The sequence below is a fragment of the Gopherus evgoodei genome, chromosome 7 (assembly GCF_007399415.2).
Source record: "Gopherus evgoodei ecotype Sinaloan lineage chromosome 7, rGopEvg1_v1.p, whole genome shotgun sequence".
Classification (NCBI taxonomy): Eukaryota; Metazoa; Chordata; order Testudines; family Testudinidae; genus Gopherus; species Gopherus evgoodei.
Window position 1 is genome coordinate 109,993,808 of NC_044328.1, and position 18,407 is coordinate 110,012,214.

Here is an 18,407-nt window from a genome sequence, read left to right on the forward strand (position 1 = left end):
GGAGGCTAAGGAGGAGGTTTTTGGACTTTCCCTGGAGACTGAAGTCTTCTCTCCACGGCACAGGTACAGCGTGGATGAAGCAAGGCAAGCTGCCCTCATCACACCAGCATGCCTCATCCCCTAACTAGAGGTGTGAGGGGAGCGTTCTCTCTACAGTGCATTCAGCCCTTGGCCACCCTAGGTGTCAGTTTGTGGTGGTGATTTCAATAATCCGGTAATGTTTTGGGGATGTGGCTACCTGTCCACTGGAAGTTTCACCAAGACCTCAAAATCATTTCATGTCAGTTACTGAACATTGTCCCAGATGGGAAAGGAGCAAACAGTTCATGGAGAGCAGGTGTGCATGGAAAGGGTGGTTTCTTATGTCTTAAGTTACCAGGTGTGGTGGGGTTAACAAGACTCACCTAGGCAGAGTGCAGCTATGAATGCTGTAGTCACGCTGCTCGCACAGAGCACTGCAGCCTGATTCAGCTCCACGTGCCCCTTTGAGATTGCTCCCAGGATGACAGCAGCTATGGCAGCCAGCAGCCCCACTACAGTGGCCTGTACCTGTTGGGCAAAAATCAGCTGGTAGGCAGTGTTCCATGTTGGGTCAGTGACCCCAAACACACATACACAGGAGACTGCGATCCCATTCATCACCACCAGCATGGCACTAATAAGACGTGGGGATCATCCCACCCCCCCATTCAGGAAACTGCACCCCTGAAAGCCAAACTCCAGCTGATTTCCTCTAAGAGAAAATTCCAATTCCATCAGAACATTCACTAGAGAATGTAATGAGCTGGGTAGAGTGGATGTGCTCCATTGCCCTCTACTGGATCCACAGTGTGTCATATGCCTTATATTGTTAATGGAGATTCTCCTTTAGATTAAGTAAAAAGAGCCTGTGCTTTAGAAGCAGGAGGCTTTGAGTTCTGTCCCTGCTGTTGCAATGAAGTTTTGGGTAGGCAGCATAATTATGAAGTGACAGGTGACCCCAGATTTGTTAACGATATTTAGGGGCCCTCCTGAAAAGGCTCCAAGGGATGCAGGTTCAGAAATCCCAGCTGAGCATTTCAAACCCTTACAGAGGCCTGAAAAGTCCAGATGTCAATACAGCAGGAGGTGTTTACCCATCAGCTGTGGGATATCCTGGCTCACCAAAATGTGGAATCCCCATCTGCAGAAGTGGTGCTGATTGCTGTGAGAGGAGATGAGGAAGGGTTGCAGAGGCATGGTGTAGTACAAATGCCACCAGCACAGAAGCACATCCCCTGATACCACCACCACATGCAACCTCTAGGTTAACTGCTGGATTTTAACACATCACTCCGAGAATCAATAGGTTTTTCATAGGGACAGATTCCGTGCCACTAACAATAAATTTCTGATACAGCTGGCAGGAGACGTGAGCTCCACGCTACACCTTAGTACGAATTCCCGAGATTGAACAGCCTGAGAGGGCAGTTTAGCAAAAGAAAGGAGCCTTTTCCAGCTCCAGCTGGAGATGCTAACCTGAATCAGGGCTAAATTGCAGGTGGCCATTTTCCACTGTTCCTGGGTATCATCCATCTGTCCAGTGTTAGCCTGGAAATCAAGAGAGAAAGTGAAAGGCCTGATACTCCTGTGGCACTGGCAGCAAGAGGGTTTCACGTGGACCCTCCAGCAGAGAGCATGATGACAGATGCTAGCCAGTGTCCCCAGTCTTCCTCACTTCCCCCTTTCTCATTAATGAGAATCCCCCTGCCCTAGCCTCTGAAGGGCACCAGAGTTCAGCTCTTGTCTCTTGCAGTGAGGGTAGGATATCAGCAGACATGCTGGGCCAGACTTTCAAAGGCAGGTACCTGAGCTGCGTGCACCGTGTCTGCAGGAGGCGATCCCACGTGTGCATGCCCACTTAGTGCCAACATCCCAGTGCAAGATCTGCAGGCGCTACAGACGAGCATGCAAATTCCAAGCTCGCAGCTCAGGCGCCTGCCTTTGAAACGCTGATGTACAGCGTCAGGAGCCCAGGGCTGCCAAGGGACGGGAATACGTTCAGAAAAGCCCCATGGTTTAGCCACTTCTTTCAGATACCGGAGGCTGACTGTGGCCTTTGACAGAGCCCATAACTGTCTGGGACCATCTCTACTGGTGCTGCTGATGGAAACTACTGGGGTGATGGTGCTGTGCAAACTGAAGAGAAATGACACAATTAAAAAACAAACAAACAAACTCAGCCTTCTTCCCACAAGGGAAAAAACACCCTTCAGAATAAGGTGGAAGGAATGGGCTATAGATGCCAAATAGTCTCTTCCATTCTCAGGCTACTCAGATTCCAGTTCAACCCACGTCAGACTCAGAGCACAGCTGGGCCTTTTTTTTTTTACTATATATTCCTTACAAGCAGTTTTGTGGCCTGGCCTGTTTCAGGGGCATCCCCTAAAGCAACAAAAGAGCTCCCAAAGGACAGGTCACGCTGCTGCCAGAGGGGCTAGATCATGCAATGAGTTGCAGAAGCTCTGAAGGTCCCAAGAAGTCTTGGGGTGGGGGTGGGGGGGACTTAGGAACATCCACGCGCTGGTCTGCTGGGACAGCTCACTGCCAGGGATGGGAAGAAAAGCTTTGGTATCCATAACAGTCAGCAGCCATAGTGAGGGATATCTCAGTAGTGCAGCTCACAGCTCGCCACTGGTGGCCACTTCGCGTACAGCCAATGTTCTCTTTGGTCTCTCTCAATTTTTGCAACACCCTCCAGCACTGGCAACTGGACATATATGGATGAATCATCCTTTAAAAGCCAACCAGCCGCAGAATGAGGGCACGAACCTTATTTAACATTCGCTCATACCTGAAACACCTTGTTTCAGCTTAGCAGGGAAGGGGTCTCTGTTTCACACACACACACACACACACAGAAGAGGATGGGTTCTTTGTTTCTTTTTCTTGGTCGGTCACACACACACACACACACACACATACACACACACACACACGAAAGTAGGACCCTATCGGTCAAAGGATTCCTTCCTGCTCAACCCCCCCCCCCCCCCCCCCCCAAGCTTAACACTTACAGCAGTAGAGAGTCTGGATGCCAGGGTCATTTCAAGGTTACCCTTCAAGCCAACCAGGGCAGGAACCAAGATAAAAACTTCTGTAATTGTCCGAAACACATCCCAGTGCTAAAAAGGAAGGCAACATGAAGAACATCAACTTCATCTAACACCATTCTGCCTACTCCTTGTTTTGACCGGATATGGGTTCCCCTCCCCCGACTTCCTGTCCTAAAACATAGGGCATGCACTGTGAACAACTGGCATGCTCCAACCCCAGAGGCAACTATAATTTGATGGTGGGTGAAACAATTTTTGAGTTTACAAGTGTTCTCTGACCTCTTGGGCAGATAGCCATTAATAATCTCTCATATTTATGTAGTACCTATTATCATCCAGTGTCACAACTGTCAAAACAAAGAGAGATTTTGAACAGAGTATAAAAAATACTTGTGCCTTAGGGCTTAGGACAATCTCTATCTATTAGGAATTAGTATGACACCTTTCTGGAAGCATCTTCCCTGAGTTTCTGGAGACTGAACTCGATGGACTGCAGGTCTAATCCAGTATGGCAATCCCTATATTCCGATGATTGCCTTGGAGTTGAGTTACATGAAGCTGATGTTTCAAACTGTGATGTTCTATATGATCTGAAATCTCAAGTACAGTAGAACCTCAGAGTTACGAACACCAGTATTTCGAATTGACCAGTCAACCACACACTGCATTTGTAACCAGAAGTATGCAATCAGGCAGTAGCAGAGACAAGAAAGAAAGAAAGAAGCAGATACAGTACTCTGTTAAACGTAAAGTACTAAAAAAAATAAAAGAGAAAGCAGTATTTTTCTTCTGCATAGTAAAGTTTCAAAGCTGTATTAAGTCAATATTCAGTTGTAAACTTTTAAAAAGAACAACCAGAATGTTTTGTTTTGTTCAGGTTACGAACAGCCTCCATTCCCGAGGTGTTCATAACTCTGAGATTCTACTGTGGCTTCAGTGACTAATGCAGAAAGATAACGTCTGGCCATGCACTGAACTACTGTATATTCAGTACGTAAGGAGTCATGCTATACCCAGAGGAGATCCTAGCAGAGAGAAATGACACACCAGACAAGCTTATCAGAAGTTTCTGAAGTCTGCAGAGCTATTCTGAAACTGATCCCAGCGCTGCAGCAAGACCCCTTGTCAATTACTGTGGAAAATTTGATTCTGGGATGAACTGTGAGGTGGACTATCGAAGTGCCTCCTAACGTCGCTTCCAAGTGCACTGTTGCCCAATGGAGCCAGTTAGAAATACAAGGATCAAATTTACTCCTGGCATAAGTGAATGTATCTCCCACTGACACCATTGTACGGACGTCAGTGGCCTGGCATCTCAGCAGACGTTAATCCAGCTGAAGACACTGGGTGCTGCAGGTGTTCAGCATCTTGGAAAAATGAGGCAACAGATAGACTTAATTTAATAAACACCCACAAGTGAGGAAGTGGTGGGCAAAACATTGCTTCTGATTCTTCTGCAGTGATGACCTGGAAAAATAAGCTACAGGATGTTAAGAGCTAACAGGAGAAGGGAAAGACGTACTAGTCATACTACCTGAAAGTCTTTAACTTTTGTTTGATTTTGTCAATACCTAACTCAAACACTTGGAACACATTTGGGAAAAAAAGAGATCTTTGTTAATTAAAGAGGTGGAGGGATGTTTGAATCTTTAAGAGCTAAGAAAGCTTCCCTCCAGTACACATTTCATCCTTCCAGTGAGTTTTCCAGAAAAAACATGAAGACCAGACTTGATCTTCTTACTGTAAAAAAACAAACAAAACAAAACAAACAAAAAAAACAGGAATAACTTTACCTCCCGCCCCCCTCCTTCCCCCAAGTTTCCAGGTTTTATACATAAAAAGAAGCCCAAAAAGGACAGAAACACAAGAGTTTAATTTCTTTTGCAGGCCAACTTTAAGGAGCATGGTTTTGTCATACCAATACGTTCTTGAGTTTCTACTGTCTTCTTCAAATTCCTGTATGGATCTTGCAGGCTTCAAGCCACAGCAGGCTAAGTTAATGGAGTGCCTTGTATGATTGGCAATGCTTCGTTTTACATATTGTATCTTTTATATGAATTACTTTGTGGGTCCACAGACAATTAATTAAAAATGAAAAAATGGAAAAAAGGAAAACAATATTCAGATCACTTCATTTCCCCCCCATTAGAGAATCTCATTGGTAACGTGCCAGGAATCCAAGGGCAGTATTAATGATTATTATTTGTACTGCAGTAGTGCCTGGAGCCCCATCCTGGGCTAGCCCCCCTTGTGCAGGTTGCTGTATAACCTGAACAAAGAGTTTACAATCTAAACTGAATGAAACACTGTCATAAACAGATGGTAAAGGGTTAATGTCTCTTGTACCTGTAAAGGGTTAACAAGCTCAGTAAACCTGGCTGACACCTGACCAAAGAACCAGTCGAGAGACAAGATACTTCCAAATCTGGGTGGAGGGAAGTTTTTGTTTTGTGCTGTTTTCTTTGTCCTCTGTTCTCTCTGGGGTCTAAGAAGGACCAGACATGTATACAGACTCTCCAATCTTTCTGAAAAAGTCTCTTCTATTCAATACTGTAAGTATTAGATAGCAGGCAGATTAGGCATTTGTTTGTTTTCTTTATTGCAAATGTGTATTTTGCTGGAAGGATTTTAACTCTGTTTGCTGTAACTTGTATACTTAGGCTGGGAGGGGGAGTCCCTCTGGTCTAGGTGAAGCTGAAAGACCCTGTAACATATTCCATCTTGATTTTACAGAGATAATTTTTACTTTTTTCTTTCTTTAATTAAAAGCTTTTCTTTTAAGAACCTGGTTGATTTTTTTTTTTATTCTTGTGTGAGACCCCAGGGGACGGGGTCTGGACTCACCAGGGATTGGTGGGGGGAAAGGAGAGAAAGGGGAGGGAAAGGATAATTTCTCTCTGTGTTAGGATCACTGTCTCTCTCTCAGGGAGAATCTGGGAGGAAGAAAGGAGGAAGGGGAATGGTTTATTTCCCTTTAAGACCCATGGGGTTTGGGTCTTGGGTCCCCCAGGGAAGGTTTTGGGGGACAGAGAGTGTACCCAAACACTATATTTTGGGTTGGTGGCAACGTAATAAGATCTAAGCTAGGAATTAAGCTTAGAAGGGAACAGGCAGGTCCCCACTTTCTGGATGCTAAAGTTCAAAGTGGGAAAGAGACCCTGACAAACACAAAGATTGAAGCCAGTTTTAACACAGAACAGTGGTTTTCAATCTGTGGTCTGCGGACCCCTGGGCATCCGTAGACTGTCTAAGATTTCCAAAGGGATTCGCACCTCCACTTGAAATTTTTTAGGGGTCCGCAAATGAAAAAAAGATTGAAAACCACTGATATAGAGGAACAGTCCTCAGCGACAACTTCCCAGGTGGAATACTCCAGCTAGATTCTGTGGCGTTACAAAGGGGTATGGGACCAAAAGCAGGGCAGGGGCCCTTCACATCTGCACTGGGGACAGATCAAAACTGAAATGAGCTGGCCGGTGCTGTGCTGGAATACTGTGTGGTGCAGCAGGTCAGGACTGAGGTGCATTAGCAGAGCCGGATTGGGCAGCTGGTCTGGAACAACAGATGGGTGCAGCAGGTCAGGACTGCAGCCCAAGTGTGTGTGTGTGGGGGGTGGGGGGAGGGAGATGCCTGAATAAAGACTTCAGGAATGAGTCTAAGAATAGTAACATCTTCATGATTCCTCCCTCCCCATCAACTCCAAGTGAACTGAAAACAAGTTTAGGAGGAACATGAACATGCCCTGCAGTATCGCAAACCTACACTGTGTTAATGTCACGAAACTAGGAAGCGAAACTCACCAAAAACCCAAAATAAAACTGACCTCCTGCATTTCACTGTCCAAACTAATCGAAGCAGAAAAACTTAAACATAATACACTGCATAAAGCAAATCATTTTATAAAAATCCCCATCAGGGCTAACAATCTCATGTACTACAAGCAACAAAAGATGAAAAATACTTCACGCATATGGCTATAATCTGGACAGCATCTCACTGAGGATGAAAGAGAAGCTTTATTCCTGAATTTTCATGCTTGAAATGCAATCCTCCTGGATCAAACTTGATTCCTCACATTAATGGAACATTAGTGGGCCAGATACCGACCTGTGGTCTGCAAGGTTTGTGCTTCTCTAGCAGTGCAAAGCCATCTGGAAGCCAGTTCAACAAGTTGGCTGGGAATTCCTGTGGGGTAGGTGGAGGTGTCTAGCCAGAGCAGTTCTAAGCCATACTCCAGCCACAGTTCAGGGAGCACATCATGGGCATGACTAGAGCACTAAGACATTCTGGTTATCCCCAGAGGGAGGAACAGACTCTGAGGGGCTGCTATCAGTCAGGGCATCCTAGGGCAGCCTTGAGGCTACTCACTGGGGATGCATAAAGCTGACTTACCTCCACCTTCCCAGCCCCTCTAGTTGTGTCAAGCACAGCTAAAGATTTGGCCCTCAATACAAATTCTGTTTAATTTAAAGTATAAATAGATTAATTTGCATACATCTCAGATGTGCTATCATTTAACATTCGGAACCCGTCATTGTGCCAACTTCAGCCCTGAAATAAGCAGGTGCACAATTCCAGGAAATGTACAATGGAGTGACAGAGTACAAAACAGGTCTCATTGACTCTACAATCGATTTCAAATTCAAGCTGAGAACAGTTCATTTCTCCCTTACCTACATGTTTTAATTCCTCTGTCCTGCTGCTATTACTTAGCTGGTAACCTGGTAAAGCAAATGGGATGCAGTTCAAAAAGCAGTTACTTTTACTATAGTTTTTTTGCTGGTGTATTAGCCTCTGATTTGGGAGCTGTTCATTTGACTGTATTTGCTTTTCTATCATCTCAAAAGACCCATGGAGTGCATCTGGCAACTTCCTCTCCCAACCTGTTATCACCATGGATCAGCTGATGCTCAGAAGAAACAGTGTGGCCTCTCTCCCTGGCTAAGCTTGCAAAGTGGAATAAAGGAGTTATCTTGAAGAGCAGCCAAAAATAGAAAGCATTGCTTGGTGCAGTTCCCATCCCCATGGCTTCTGTAGGAAGCCAAGTAAATTGGAGGTGCTTGCAGCCACAATACAAAGGCATTTACTTTCCACCTGCCTTCCTTCTTCCCCTCACTCATTCACAGCTTGAAAAATATTGGCAGTGAAATTCTTACTCCACTGCAATCAGTGGCAAGACTCCCTGGGTACGTCTACACAGCAAGGGGCAGCTCGCAACAGCAAGTCTCAGAGTCCAGGTCTACAGTCTTGGGCTCATGCTATGGCACTAAAAGTAGCTGTGTACACAGTCAGGCATGGGCTCCGAAGCCGAGGGACGGGGTAGGGTTCACAGCCTGAACTGCAACTTCTACATAGCTGTTTTTAGCCCTGTAACACTAGAAGCGGCTCTGAGACTCGCTGCCACGAGCCACCGCTTGCTGTGTGAATGTACCCTGTTAAGCAACTGCTTGCGGCCCTGTGCTTTTGGGGGTTCCCTGCAGACTTATAATCCATGGAGTGGAGTGGCAACTCACCTCTCAGTCTTTTGGCACTAGGACCAGAGAAGGAGGCACATGCCTTTGCATGCCCCTTTACTGCAAGATAGGGCCCTGAAAATTATATATAGCCAGTCCCAGCTTCCAGCACAGAGCCACTCCGCTGCTCTTTGGCGAAACAAGGGCAGTGTAAGTAAAGTCACATACACTCACTACACACCATCCACTTCCATTATCGAGGTGGTAATGTCTGTGTGTGTTCACATCTCTCGAACAAGGGTAAATAAGTGGATGCTGAAAAGTACTTTGTTGCAGTAACTGGAAATCCTTAAAAGCAGATTTCTGAGTGTCAGACTGTCTCCTGCTAAAGGGCGGGGCACAGAGTCAGAGTTATGAGAGCTAGAAAGGGCCCCTGGGGTCCATGAATCTCAATGTTATCAACTCTCACAATTTCATGGCAAGTCTTGAGGTATTTTCCATAAGACCACAGCTCTTGGGGTCACATGAATATACCAAAATCTCAGCCTGTTTAAAAACGAAGTAAATTTCTAGTCCTCATGGTTACGGAGAAAAGCTAGAAAACATGAATCTTGCCGGCTCAAAGACCAGAACACAAATAAAAAGCACCCCAAACATATTATTTTTTGAAATCTCATGATTTTTAAGTCATCTAATGATGTTTTAGGGTCCAACTTATGATTTATGAATGCTTCGGGTCAGAAATACTGCAATCTATTGCAGAAACGGTCTCCTCTAATATTTTTGATTCTTAGCAGCAATGATGCCTTAACCACCTCCTCTGGGAGTCAATTCCACTGTCCAATGGTTGCTTTTCCTATTAACTTAGAAACATTCCCCCATTATTTTGCTTAATGCACAACACCATCCTGTGCAAGTTTCTAAGACCCTAATGTGTAAATAAATTAAGTATATATTAAATACAGAGTCTGGTATTTATACCACATGTACAATATGTTGGAATGTGTACCTCAAATACGTGTCATATATTTTCTACCTAGAGAAAGGTACAGCAATGTTCTTGAACATGGCCCTGCTTTCCAGCAAGTCTAAAGGATACATTCTACATTAAGGGAACGTTTACACTTAAAATGCTGAAGCAGCTCAGCTGCAGCACTTCTGTTTAGAGACTCCCTACGCCGACAGGAGAAGCTATCCTGTTTGTGCACATAATCCACCTCCTTGAGTGGTGATAGGTAGGTCGGCAGAAGAATTTTCCCTAGTGCTTATACACGGACTTAGTTTGGCTTAAATGCATCACTCAGGGGTGTGGATTTTTCACACCCCTGACCAATGTAGTTAAACCGACAATTTTCTAGTGTAGACAAAGCCTACAATTTACCTACTTGACAAGGGCTTGGTGAGGATTAGTATTTTAATGTCTGTCTCCAGCTCTGAAAGATAAGGCTGCAGATAAGTTCTAAGTATTATATAGCACAGGAGAGATGAATAAGGAGAGGAGCTCCTCTAAGACTAAAAGGTAGGTCTGTGCCTTGGAGCAGAGCACAGGCAGGTTGTTAGGCACAGTACAGCAGCAGTTAGCCATTCTTCCTTTGCTGCTCCTCACATCATATTCCCTTGAATCAATTCATTCTTTGCACCATTATTTTCCTTGGCCAAGTGACAGAGCAAGACCTCCCACCCCCAAAATAAAGCAGTGCTCATACTTGGCTCCTGCTGGGGTACAAGTGCCAGAGAATCCTATGAACTCCAGCTTGCTTTTGAGCACTGCAGATAACAGTGGGACACAGTCTGAAAGCAGCGGAAGTTGTACCAACATTTTGATTTGCAAATCCACCCACATAATGTATCCAAACAAGATCAAATGTTGAGTTTCTATTCGTGCCACCAGTACAAAGGAAAGCTAGATGGGCCAGATTCTGGTCCCGGGCACAGTAGTGTAAATCCAGCATGACTCCACTGAAGTTAGAGGGAGTTATGATGAATTTACACCCAAGAAAATGGGATCAGAATCTGGCCCAGACACATTTAGATTCTAGTCTGGTTATTTCTTATTCTGTGCCTATCACCAAGATAGCTGAGTGCCTTCAAGACTGAAGAATAATCAATGAAAATAACCTCTAGTATCGAAGAACTGAAATGATAATCTTGGTTCCAAATGTGAATATGTGAACACAGCTCTGACCTGGAACTCTCTCACTGGTGATCTCCCGGGGGACAGAATGAATATCGTACAATAGGTGAATATGCTGTAGCATTTGTTTGATCCCAGTACTGTGGCCTGGTGCCGTTTCATACAAGTTGCCCCAAAGTGTGTGGCTGGACACAGAATGGGAGGAACTCTTCCTCTACTGGACCTAGGGTACTGTCTGTCCAGCTGCCCATCCCTAAATACAAAGCCAAAGACCCTAACTTAAGAAGAGTGGTTCCTAGATATTGACACAAAGAGGATGCTCTTTAGCCTGGGCAGGATCCGATGGCAATCATGCTTACTAGACACACAAATTACAAATGCATATTGCAAGGTCACCCAGGCAAACCAGCCCCTTGCTACCAAGCTGCTTAATCACACATACGTACTTGAACAAGATCCATCAACAGGCCAGCAGCCACCATGCCCAAACCAGCCAAGAGGAATGGCACAAAGATCTGGGAGGCAATGGAGAAGGACGTCTCTGGGAGAAATCCATTAGCCGACCTGGTCAGCTTGCAGGTGAAACCTCTCAGTTTCTTCCCATGGAAGCACAGCTCCAGTTGTAGCTGAGTGACCACCATGATCAAATGCCGTTAACCCATATTCAAACAGGCAGAGCACAAAAAAAAGCCAGGAACTCACATGCATCACATGTCCAGCTTCTCCCCAACCTAGCAGTGAAGCCACAGTCCTTTAGTTTCCTCTTCTTCTCCCTTCCAGAGAACCAAGCAAGCTTATCTTCCAAAATCAGCTTGACTTGGTTGAGCTCAGACTGCAAGGAGCCTCATGGAAGCTCTTTCTCCATGTTACATCCAGAAGAATTTAAAAGAGAAGAAAGGAAGATTTCTGAGATGTTTGTGGGTAAATACTGATGATCCCACCCTGCTCCAGCTTCCCCCAGCTCAGCAAAAACCAGAAAGACCTGCTCCTCAGGCTATGGCATAAGAGTGACAGGCCATGCAGGAATCTCTCAGTGTTCTCAAAGGCACAAGTGTCCTTTCTCCTCTGGTTACATTTCTTCGCAAAACACGGCTTGCCTTTGATACAATGGTTTAATATATAAGCTGGTGCTGAAGTAGCCCCACCATGTGGGGCATTGAACTTTTCTCACCGTTCCAAGGCTAACGTGTGGGGCAATTAATATCCAGGTTTCCATTTGGTTTCCCTCAAGGTCGCGGAGAGCAGGAGTCCACGTCTGTTACAACCCCGGCTATTACCCAGCTCCCATCGGGAAAGGCAGCAAAGCTGCACTGGCTGTGAGAGAACGTTTGCCCCGCCTGACCCCCTTTTTGCTCCCCTCTCTCCAGTCTCGTCTGTGGTGTATAAGCTCAGGAAGGAATAATCAGCTTATGTCAGCTGTATCTCTGAATGACTGACTTAAAAAAATTCCACAGAACCAACCAATGAGCTTCAAAGACGAATACCCTTATCTGCTGTCATCACGTCAACTTTCAGCTACCTTGCAAAGACCAAGATAAAAGTCACAGCAGGAGCTTATTTAAGGCAGCTCTATAATCTCACTAGACCATGGGGAAAGAAGGGAGAAGTTTCCAATAGTTACTATATGCTCTTTCACTTCCTGTCCTAAAGATTAGTGCAGCATTGCTGTATGCTGCTGAATAGCTCTTGCGTTCCGCCCCACAGGTGGCTTCACCTCAGTGCTTCCTGCTTAAAGATACATGGCCAAAGTCATTGGCATATGCCCATTGACTTCAGTGTGGTTGCGCCCATTTATGCTAGTAAATTTGTACCATTCTTTGTAGAGATGGGCCTAAATTGTAAAGCTCAAATCCAGATCCAAACTTATCCAAACATGGGGGGTGGGGGAGGGCGTTAATAGATCTTGGAAGGAGTTTTGTCAGGGATCCTCTGTGACAGGATGGATTAATTTAAATCAGCAAAATAGGAAACCTTGATTTAAATCATCAATTTTAATCATGTTTTGAATTTGTACTTTTCAGTTATTTTCCTGAAGAAAAGTGATTCTCACAGGTTGATAACTATTAAACCATGTTGATTTGCAACTAAATATAGCGTTTACTCTAAATTTGGTGCTTCTTTCTACTAACCAGGAGGGTACACTATAGCTGTATACATTATATAGCTTAATGTACAATTATTCAGATTCTTCATTTTTATAATTTTTGAAAATGGCAACTGATTCATTTCTTATTCACTGTCTGGTGATTAACTTTAGTTTACTTGTGATTTATGTCAAGTCCTATTTGGATGGAAATGCAAATTCAATCAAAATGCTAAAAAACTGCATTTTACTTGTTTTAATTAAATAAATGTGCTGGAAACACAAGGGGAAAAAGCATACCAAAAAGTTTATCAAAACGTATTTTGCATTTAAAACTAACCTGTTTATTAAATGAAGTATTATCTGCAGTTCATGAATTGAACCGATTATTTCTGATCGCTGTGTCCTTCAAGATTTTAGAACTAGTAGATCTCATCCTCTCACCTAGTTTCTATACGTAAATTGGAAGAGAAAATAACAAGCTTTCCTGATTTTTCAACTCCTAATTGGCTTCTTAATTTTGAATGAACTAGTCACTGAACTGAACGAGTTGAATAAACTGAAATGAAGAAAATATTCTCTCTGCAGTCAAAAGTTGGCTTAAATACGTAACAACTCTACTCTCAGGTGCTTAGCTAGTGGCTGCCACCAATTCAGTGGCTCTCTCTCTTTCAAAGTTGGCACCAAATATGTACTACTGAATGTACTTTTTTGTATTTAATTTAAATTATTTTAATAGATAATATTTAAATTTCAAAATTATTTTTAAATGGTTTTTTAAAAATACAATTTAATTTAAATAATCTGATTTCAATTTAAAAAGTCTTTTTTTAAATCTTCACTTTATACTCATCTTTCTCTGTAATAATTTGGATGACATGTTAGGGTCTTGGGGTCAAAAGGTTCTATATAAGTTATTTGTAATGAAAGGGAGTTTGGACAGCCTGAGGTATTAGAAATTGGATACTGAGCCTTTCACTGATCAGTTGCTGGTTTAAATCCAGACAGTTAGTAGTGACAGAAATTGCTAGTTGTTTGATGATCAGTGCAAAGAGTTGGTTGTCTCAGTCCAGTTCCTAGCATTCAAAATCAACATTGAAAAACCCTCATTACTATATTTGGCATTAGCTGGCCTCTGAACAGGCATTCTCAGCAAGGAGATTTAAGGACACATGGGCCACGGATTCTGAACTAGTATTTGTCCCCAGCGCTACACTGGCTGGGAGTGTGGATACCTTCCCCAGCCCTAAATTCACACGAACACAAACACACACACACACACACAATTATTAAGTCTATAGGGTTTGGCTGCACAAGAATCTCCAGGTACGTGTTACAGGCCACAAAGCAAGAGTCCTGGCTCCAGATTCCTGATTCAGTCCTTTGCTGTTCCCAGATGATGACCAGGAGCAATGCAGGGAGGCAGTATCCTCAAAGCCAGTGGGATTTGGGACTCCATCAATAGCAGCATATGGTGGCTGTCAGGAAGCAAAGAAGGGCAGTCATTTCAATCCTCCCTGCTGGAGGAGAGCTCAGAGGGATGGGAACAGGGGATACTGAACAGAAAAGCTCTCTCCAATGCCTACAAAATGGGTTTTATAACCCAGTCTGCTTCTTCCCACCAACAACTTCAAGGTAATAAGATGAAGCTCTGGTTCCACGCAGAAGTCTGAGGTCAACTGAGTAATGAATGCAGGACTGGTTCTAGGCAGCAACCTCAGGATTTCAGGGGTTCGCATGCATGATGCAGATAATCAATATACACAGTCCTAAAAAGTCACTGTACGTTGTGAATCGCTCGTTCATATGCAACAGCGTTAGTATAAGGAAAGTATCAGATTGTTTGAAAGACCCAGGTGCCGTAAAGTGACATAATAGCTAGTATCTCCTATATTAAAGCTTCAGCAAGCTGGGGTGAATGAGTTTATCACTCTCTGTCACGCTCCATTACTAAGCAAGCATAATGAAAAGCATTCAACTGGCAAATCGCCAGGCAGAAAACACAGTTAACTTAGGCAGCCCATGTTTGCACACCGGCTTTTTTTATTGTACACTTAAGGAACCTCTGATAGAGAATCATATATCCAGAGCCTCACCCCTTCCAGCACAAACTGTCCCACAAGGCAATATTTTGTTTACACTAAAGTTCTTTGGGAGCAGAAAACCATTTCTGGTTATGTGCCTAGACAGCACTTAGCACAGTGGGGCTCTTACCCCTGACCGGGGCTTCTAATGAATAACTTTCACAAGAAAATCAGAAGCACTAAGAGGAGCACAGGGAAAGACACAAAATGCCAAAGAACAAGATTTTAAACACATTTTGTTTGGATGAGACTTATCGTGGCGGCAGAATGTGGTAGCACAAGCTGTCCCCCAAAAGTGTTGTTAATACCACTATGGCTGGCCACCTTCCTGTCCTCCATGTTCAGATCACTGGAGGGCAAGGCTCTTAAGCACCAGTGGGGTCCAGGAATAAGAACAGTACTGATACTGCTAGTTCACTGCCAGTTTGGGGCAAATCATTTCAATTTCATTTGTGATGTATTTATCTCTCTCTCTCTATTTGAGCAGCAACAAAAAGGAGAGCAGGGAGCATTTACATCCAGGTGGGCTGGGAGCAGGAAGACCACGGGTGAACAGGGGAGGAGGCCAGAAAGGAGCACCAGGGAAATGCTGAGTTCCTATTCATTCAGCAGAAGCAGCAACAGGTGGTTTGGGATAGGTTAGGCTGGTGGGGAGGCAGAAAAGGGAAGAAGAATCCAAGCAGCAGTGAGTCTGTCTGTGGGGAGAAAGGAGGGGGACTCCAAGTACTAGCAGCTGGAGCACTTGTCTTTCCACAAGTGAGCTTGCACTGGGCTGATTTCTTCCCTGACTGCTTAGGAACTTGGCATGAGAGGGAAGGGTATTATGTAATTAATAGTTTGTATTTTCACTTCCTGTTCTAAACTACAGAGTGTCCTTGCTGTGCAACTGTTTAACAACTGGCACGTGCTTCCCCAGAAGTGACCGCTTTTCAGGAAACACTTGACCCACCACTGTATACATGATTTGCAAAGCAGTTGTGTGAACATTAGATAAAAAGGTAATTTATACTAAATATCAGTTATTAATAAAAAAGGAAAAAAATCAAAATAGAGATTAAAATTTAAAAACCAAACCAAACCCGCTATATGTTAAAACTCCATTAAGGGGGAGACAAAACCAGGATCAAAAAGGACATTCTAAATTAAGAGGCCCTCTGCTGAGCTATTGACACATAGCATCTTCTGTTCTAGGAGGGTTCTTACAAGAGTGGATAATGTGTGCTGCAGTATCTGGTATCAATTGGTGAATTAAGGATACCGTGCCAGTCTTAAGAAGCAAGTTCCTTTGCTTCTATAGGTCCTAGCTGATCTCCTTACGCCACAAGAGTAATCAAGGGACTGAAGAGAAATAACTCCACCTTTTTAAAAGTTGTCAATACCAGCCTGGGGCTTTCAGTGTCACCATATCAGATAACAAAGGGGCACGCTGACCTGATAGCTTGCTAGTCAAATACACAGGGAGGAAAAATAGGAATGCAAAGCTGAAAAAGCATTACCCATTAGTAACAACACATTGTGACCTCTTAATTGTACTATGGGATGTGAACTGTAAGTCTAAGTGAAAATTTCCTACAATCAGTTCTTAACCTAATCAGAACTTAGACTTTAAGTAATGCCTCTCACAGAAAACATGTTACACAGGCTGGAAAGCAACCCAAGTCATTCATTAGAAAGCCTTAGAAACAAACATGAAGAGCAACTTGGTGCTCAGCAGGTTGCATCTGGCACTAAGAACAGCACTAGGGAGCTCTGGGGCTTGGAAGCACCATAGTGATGCTTTTCATCTCCAAGGGAGCTGCAGGAGAAGACATTCGACAGGCCTCACCTAGAGATAGCCAGAGCACTCTGCAGAAGTAGCTGTGTAATGCTGGTTTAAATCTGGGGGTGAGGAAGGAAATGAACATCCAAAATGAAGGGAGATCTTCTCTCCCATATCCACCCAACCTGCTGTAACCCTTTCACTTGTGCATATCCAGGAAGGGAGAAAAGGCAGGACCTCTGAAGCCTGGTAACAGCACACCACACACACTCATACAGAAGAGCTTTTTACTCTTACCTGAACATAGTCCAAAACCATCCCAGCCAAGACCATGCCAAGCCCTGCTAACAGGTAAGGCAGGAGCACCTGCAGGCCAATTGCAATGGCTGATTCGTCCTGCAGCTTTGCCATGGGCCCTTTCCCCTCGGCTGGCTGCTTCTGCTGTGAGACCAAAGGGACATTCTCTGCTTCCCGGCTGCCAAGTCTGCTGTCTTTGTGTTTACCCTTGCTCTTTGCTTTATGCTTGGATCGCTCTCCATTTTTCGTCCTGCCCTCCTTCCTACGCTGCCGAGCTTCCTCCTCTTTCATCTTGATCCTCGCAAATCAATGGCTTTCTGAAGATGCAAGACAAGAAACAGGCCAAAGTGAGAGGTGATAAAAGGGAGAAACTCATTAGGTTTTTTTGTTTTGTTTTGTTTTTTTTGTTTTTTTTTTTGGAGAGGAGCCCTTTGTATTCAACCCCAATTACCTCCTTCCCATCAGCTTTAGGGCAAAATGCCACCTCCTCCTCCAAGCAGTGGCACAGATTATTAGTTGATCCAAGTATCGGTCCTTAGACTTTCATTTTGCCTCTCATTCCAGACCACTGGTTTTCCTCGCCATAATCCCATGTCCCTGCACTGGCACGGGGTCATGCCACACCTGCTGCCATGCATTCCAAAACTCACTCAGTAAAAGGCCAGGCACTCGCCAAGGAGACTGCAATCCAGTGCTGTGGCCATGGATGTGCTGGCTTCCCACACTCCGTGAGTTTCCCCAATGATTACGAGAGGGGGACTCAGAGGTAGACTCAGCAATTTGTAGGCTCAGGACCTTACCTGGTATAGGAAACAGACATATTATATCCGGTAGGGGGCAGCAGTGCCAATGCTAGCCCATTGGGGGCCCTAAGCAGGAGTATTTTGAGATTCCCCCTCCCACAACATATACTAATAATTAATATGGGGGCCCTTGACCTGCTCAGGGCCCTAAGCAATTGTTTAGTCTGATTATACCTAGCGCCAGCTCTGGGGGGCAGTACAGTACAAACATATATTACAGCACAGAGTAACTCACTAGCTGATGAGCTGATTTTTATTTGACCATGTGTCAGATCTCCATTATACCATTCTTTCACACCTATCCTAACACATACAAATATGGGGATCTCAAGGTCAGGGTCATCCCTAGACATTTGGGTGCCCTATGCAGCCCCTCCACAGCCTTTCCCTCCCCCAGGGTCTGGGAGGCAGGAGCTGTGGGGGGCCACTTTTGGGGGCCCCACAGGCCCAGAGTGGCCCAGGGATTAGCAGAGGGCTGGGAGCAACCCGCTCTGCTTCCCTCGCCCCGGCCCCAACTGTGTCGCTCGGGGGAAAGGATCCCTCACTCACCAGCAGTGGCAGGAAGCGCAGCAGCTTAGCCTCAGCCCGCTCTACTCTGCCAGCTCCCAGCCACGACGCTCTGCTTCCCGCCGCTGGTGAGAGCCCAGGGCAGTCCTTTCCCCAACCTGAGTGACATGACTGGGGCCGGAGCAAGGGAAGCGGAGCAGGCTGGGGCCGTGT

The 18,407-nt window shown here is 44.7% G+C and overlaps 1 protein-coding gene across 8 annotated transcripts in view; it reads right to left on the reverse strand.

The window, feature by feature from the left end:
- The window catches only part of SLC41A3 (solute carrier family 41 member 3), a 37,804-nt gene that overhangs the window by 14,564 nt on the left and 4,833 nt on the right, over window positions 1-18,407 (reverse strand). For 4 of the 8 annotated variants that reach the window (XM_030570071.1, XM_030570072.1, XM_030570070.1 and 1 more), the window contains 5 exons: window positions 17,535-17,684; window positions 16,885-17,201; window positions 3,036-3,143; window positions 1,498-1,569; window positions 405-549 (listed from right to left, as the gene is read on the reverse strand). In XM_030570071.1, coding sequence (XP_030425931.1) covers window positions 405-549; window positions 1,498-1,569; window positions 3,036-3,143; window positions 16,885-17,175 — 616 coding nt within the window. In that variant the 5' untranslated portion in view covers window positions 17,176-17,201; window positions 17,535-17,684. Of the gene's footprint in view, window positions 1-404; window positions 550-1,497; window positions 1,570-3,035; window positions 3,144-11,107; window positions 13,518-16,884; window positions 17,202-17,335; window positions 17,505-17,534; window positions 17,685-18,407 lie in introns of those variants that run through there. The other 4 variants (XM_030570076.1, XM_030570074.1, XM_030570075.1 and 1 more) reach the window with 3 other exon arrangements.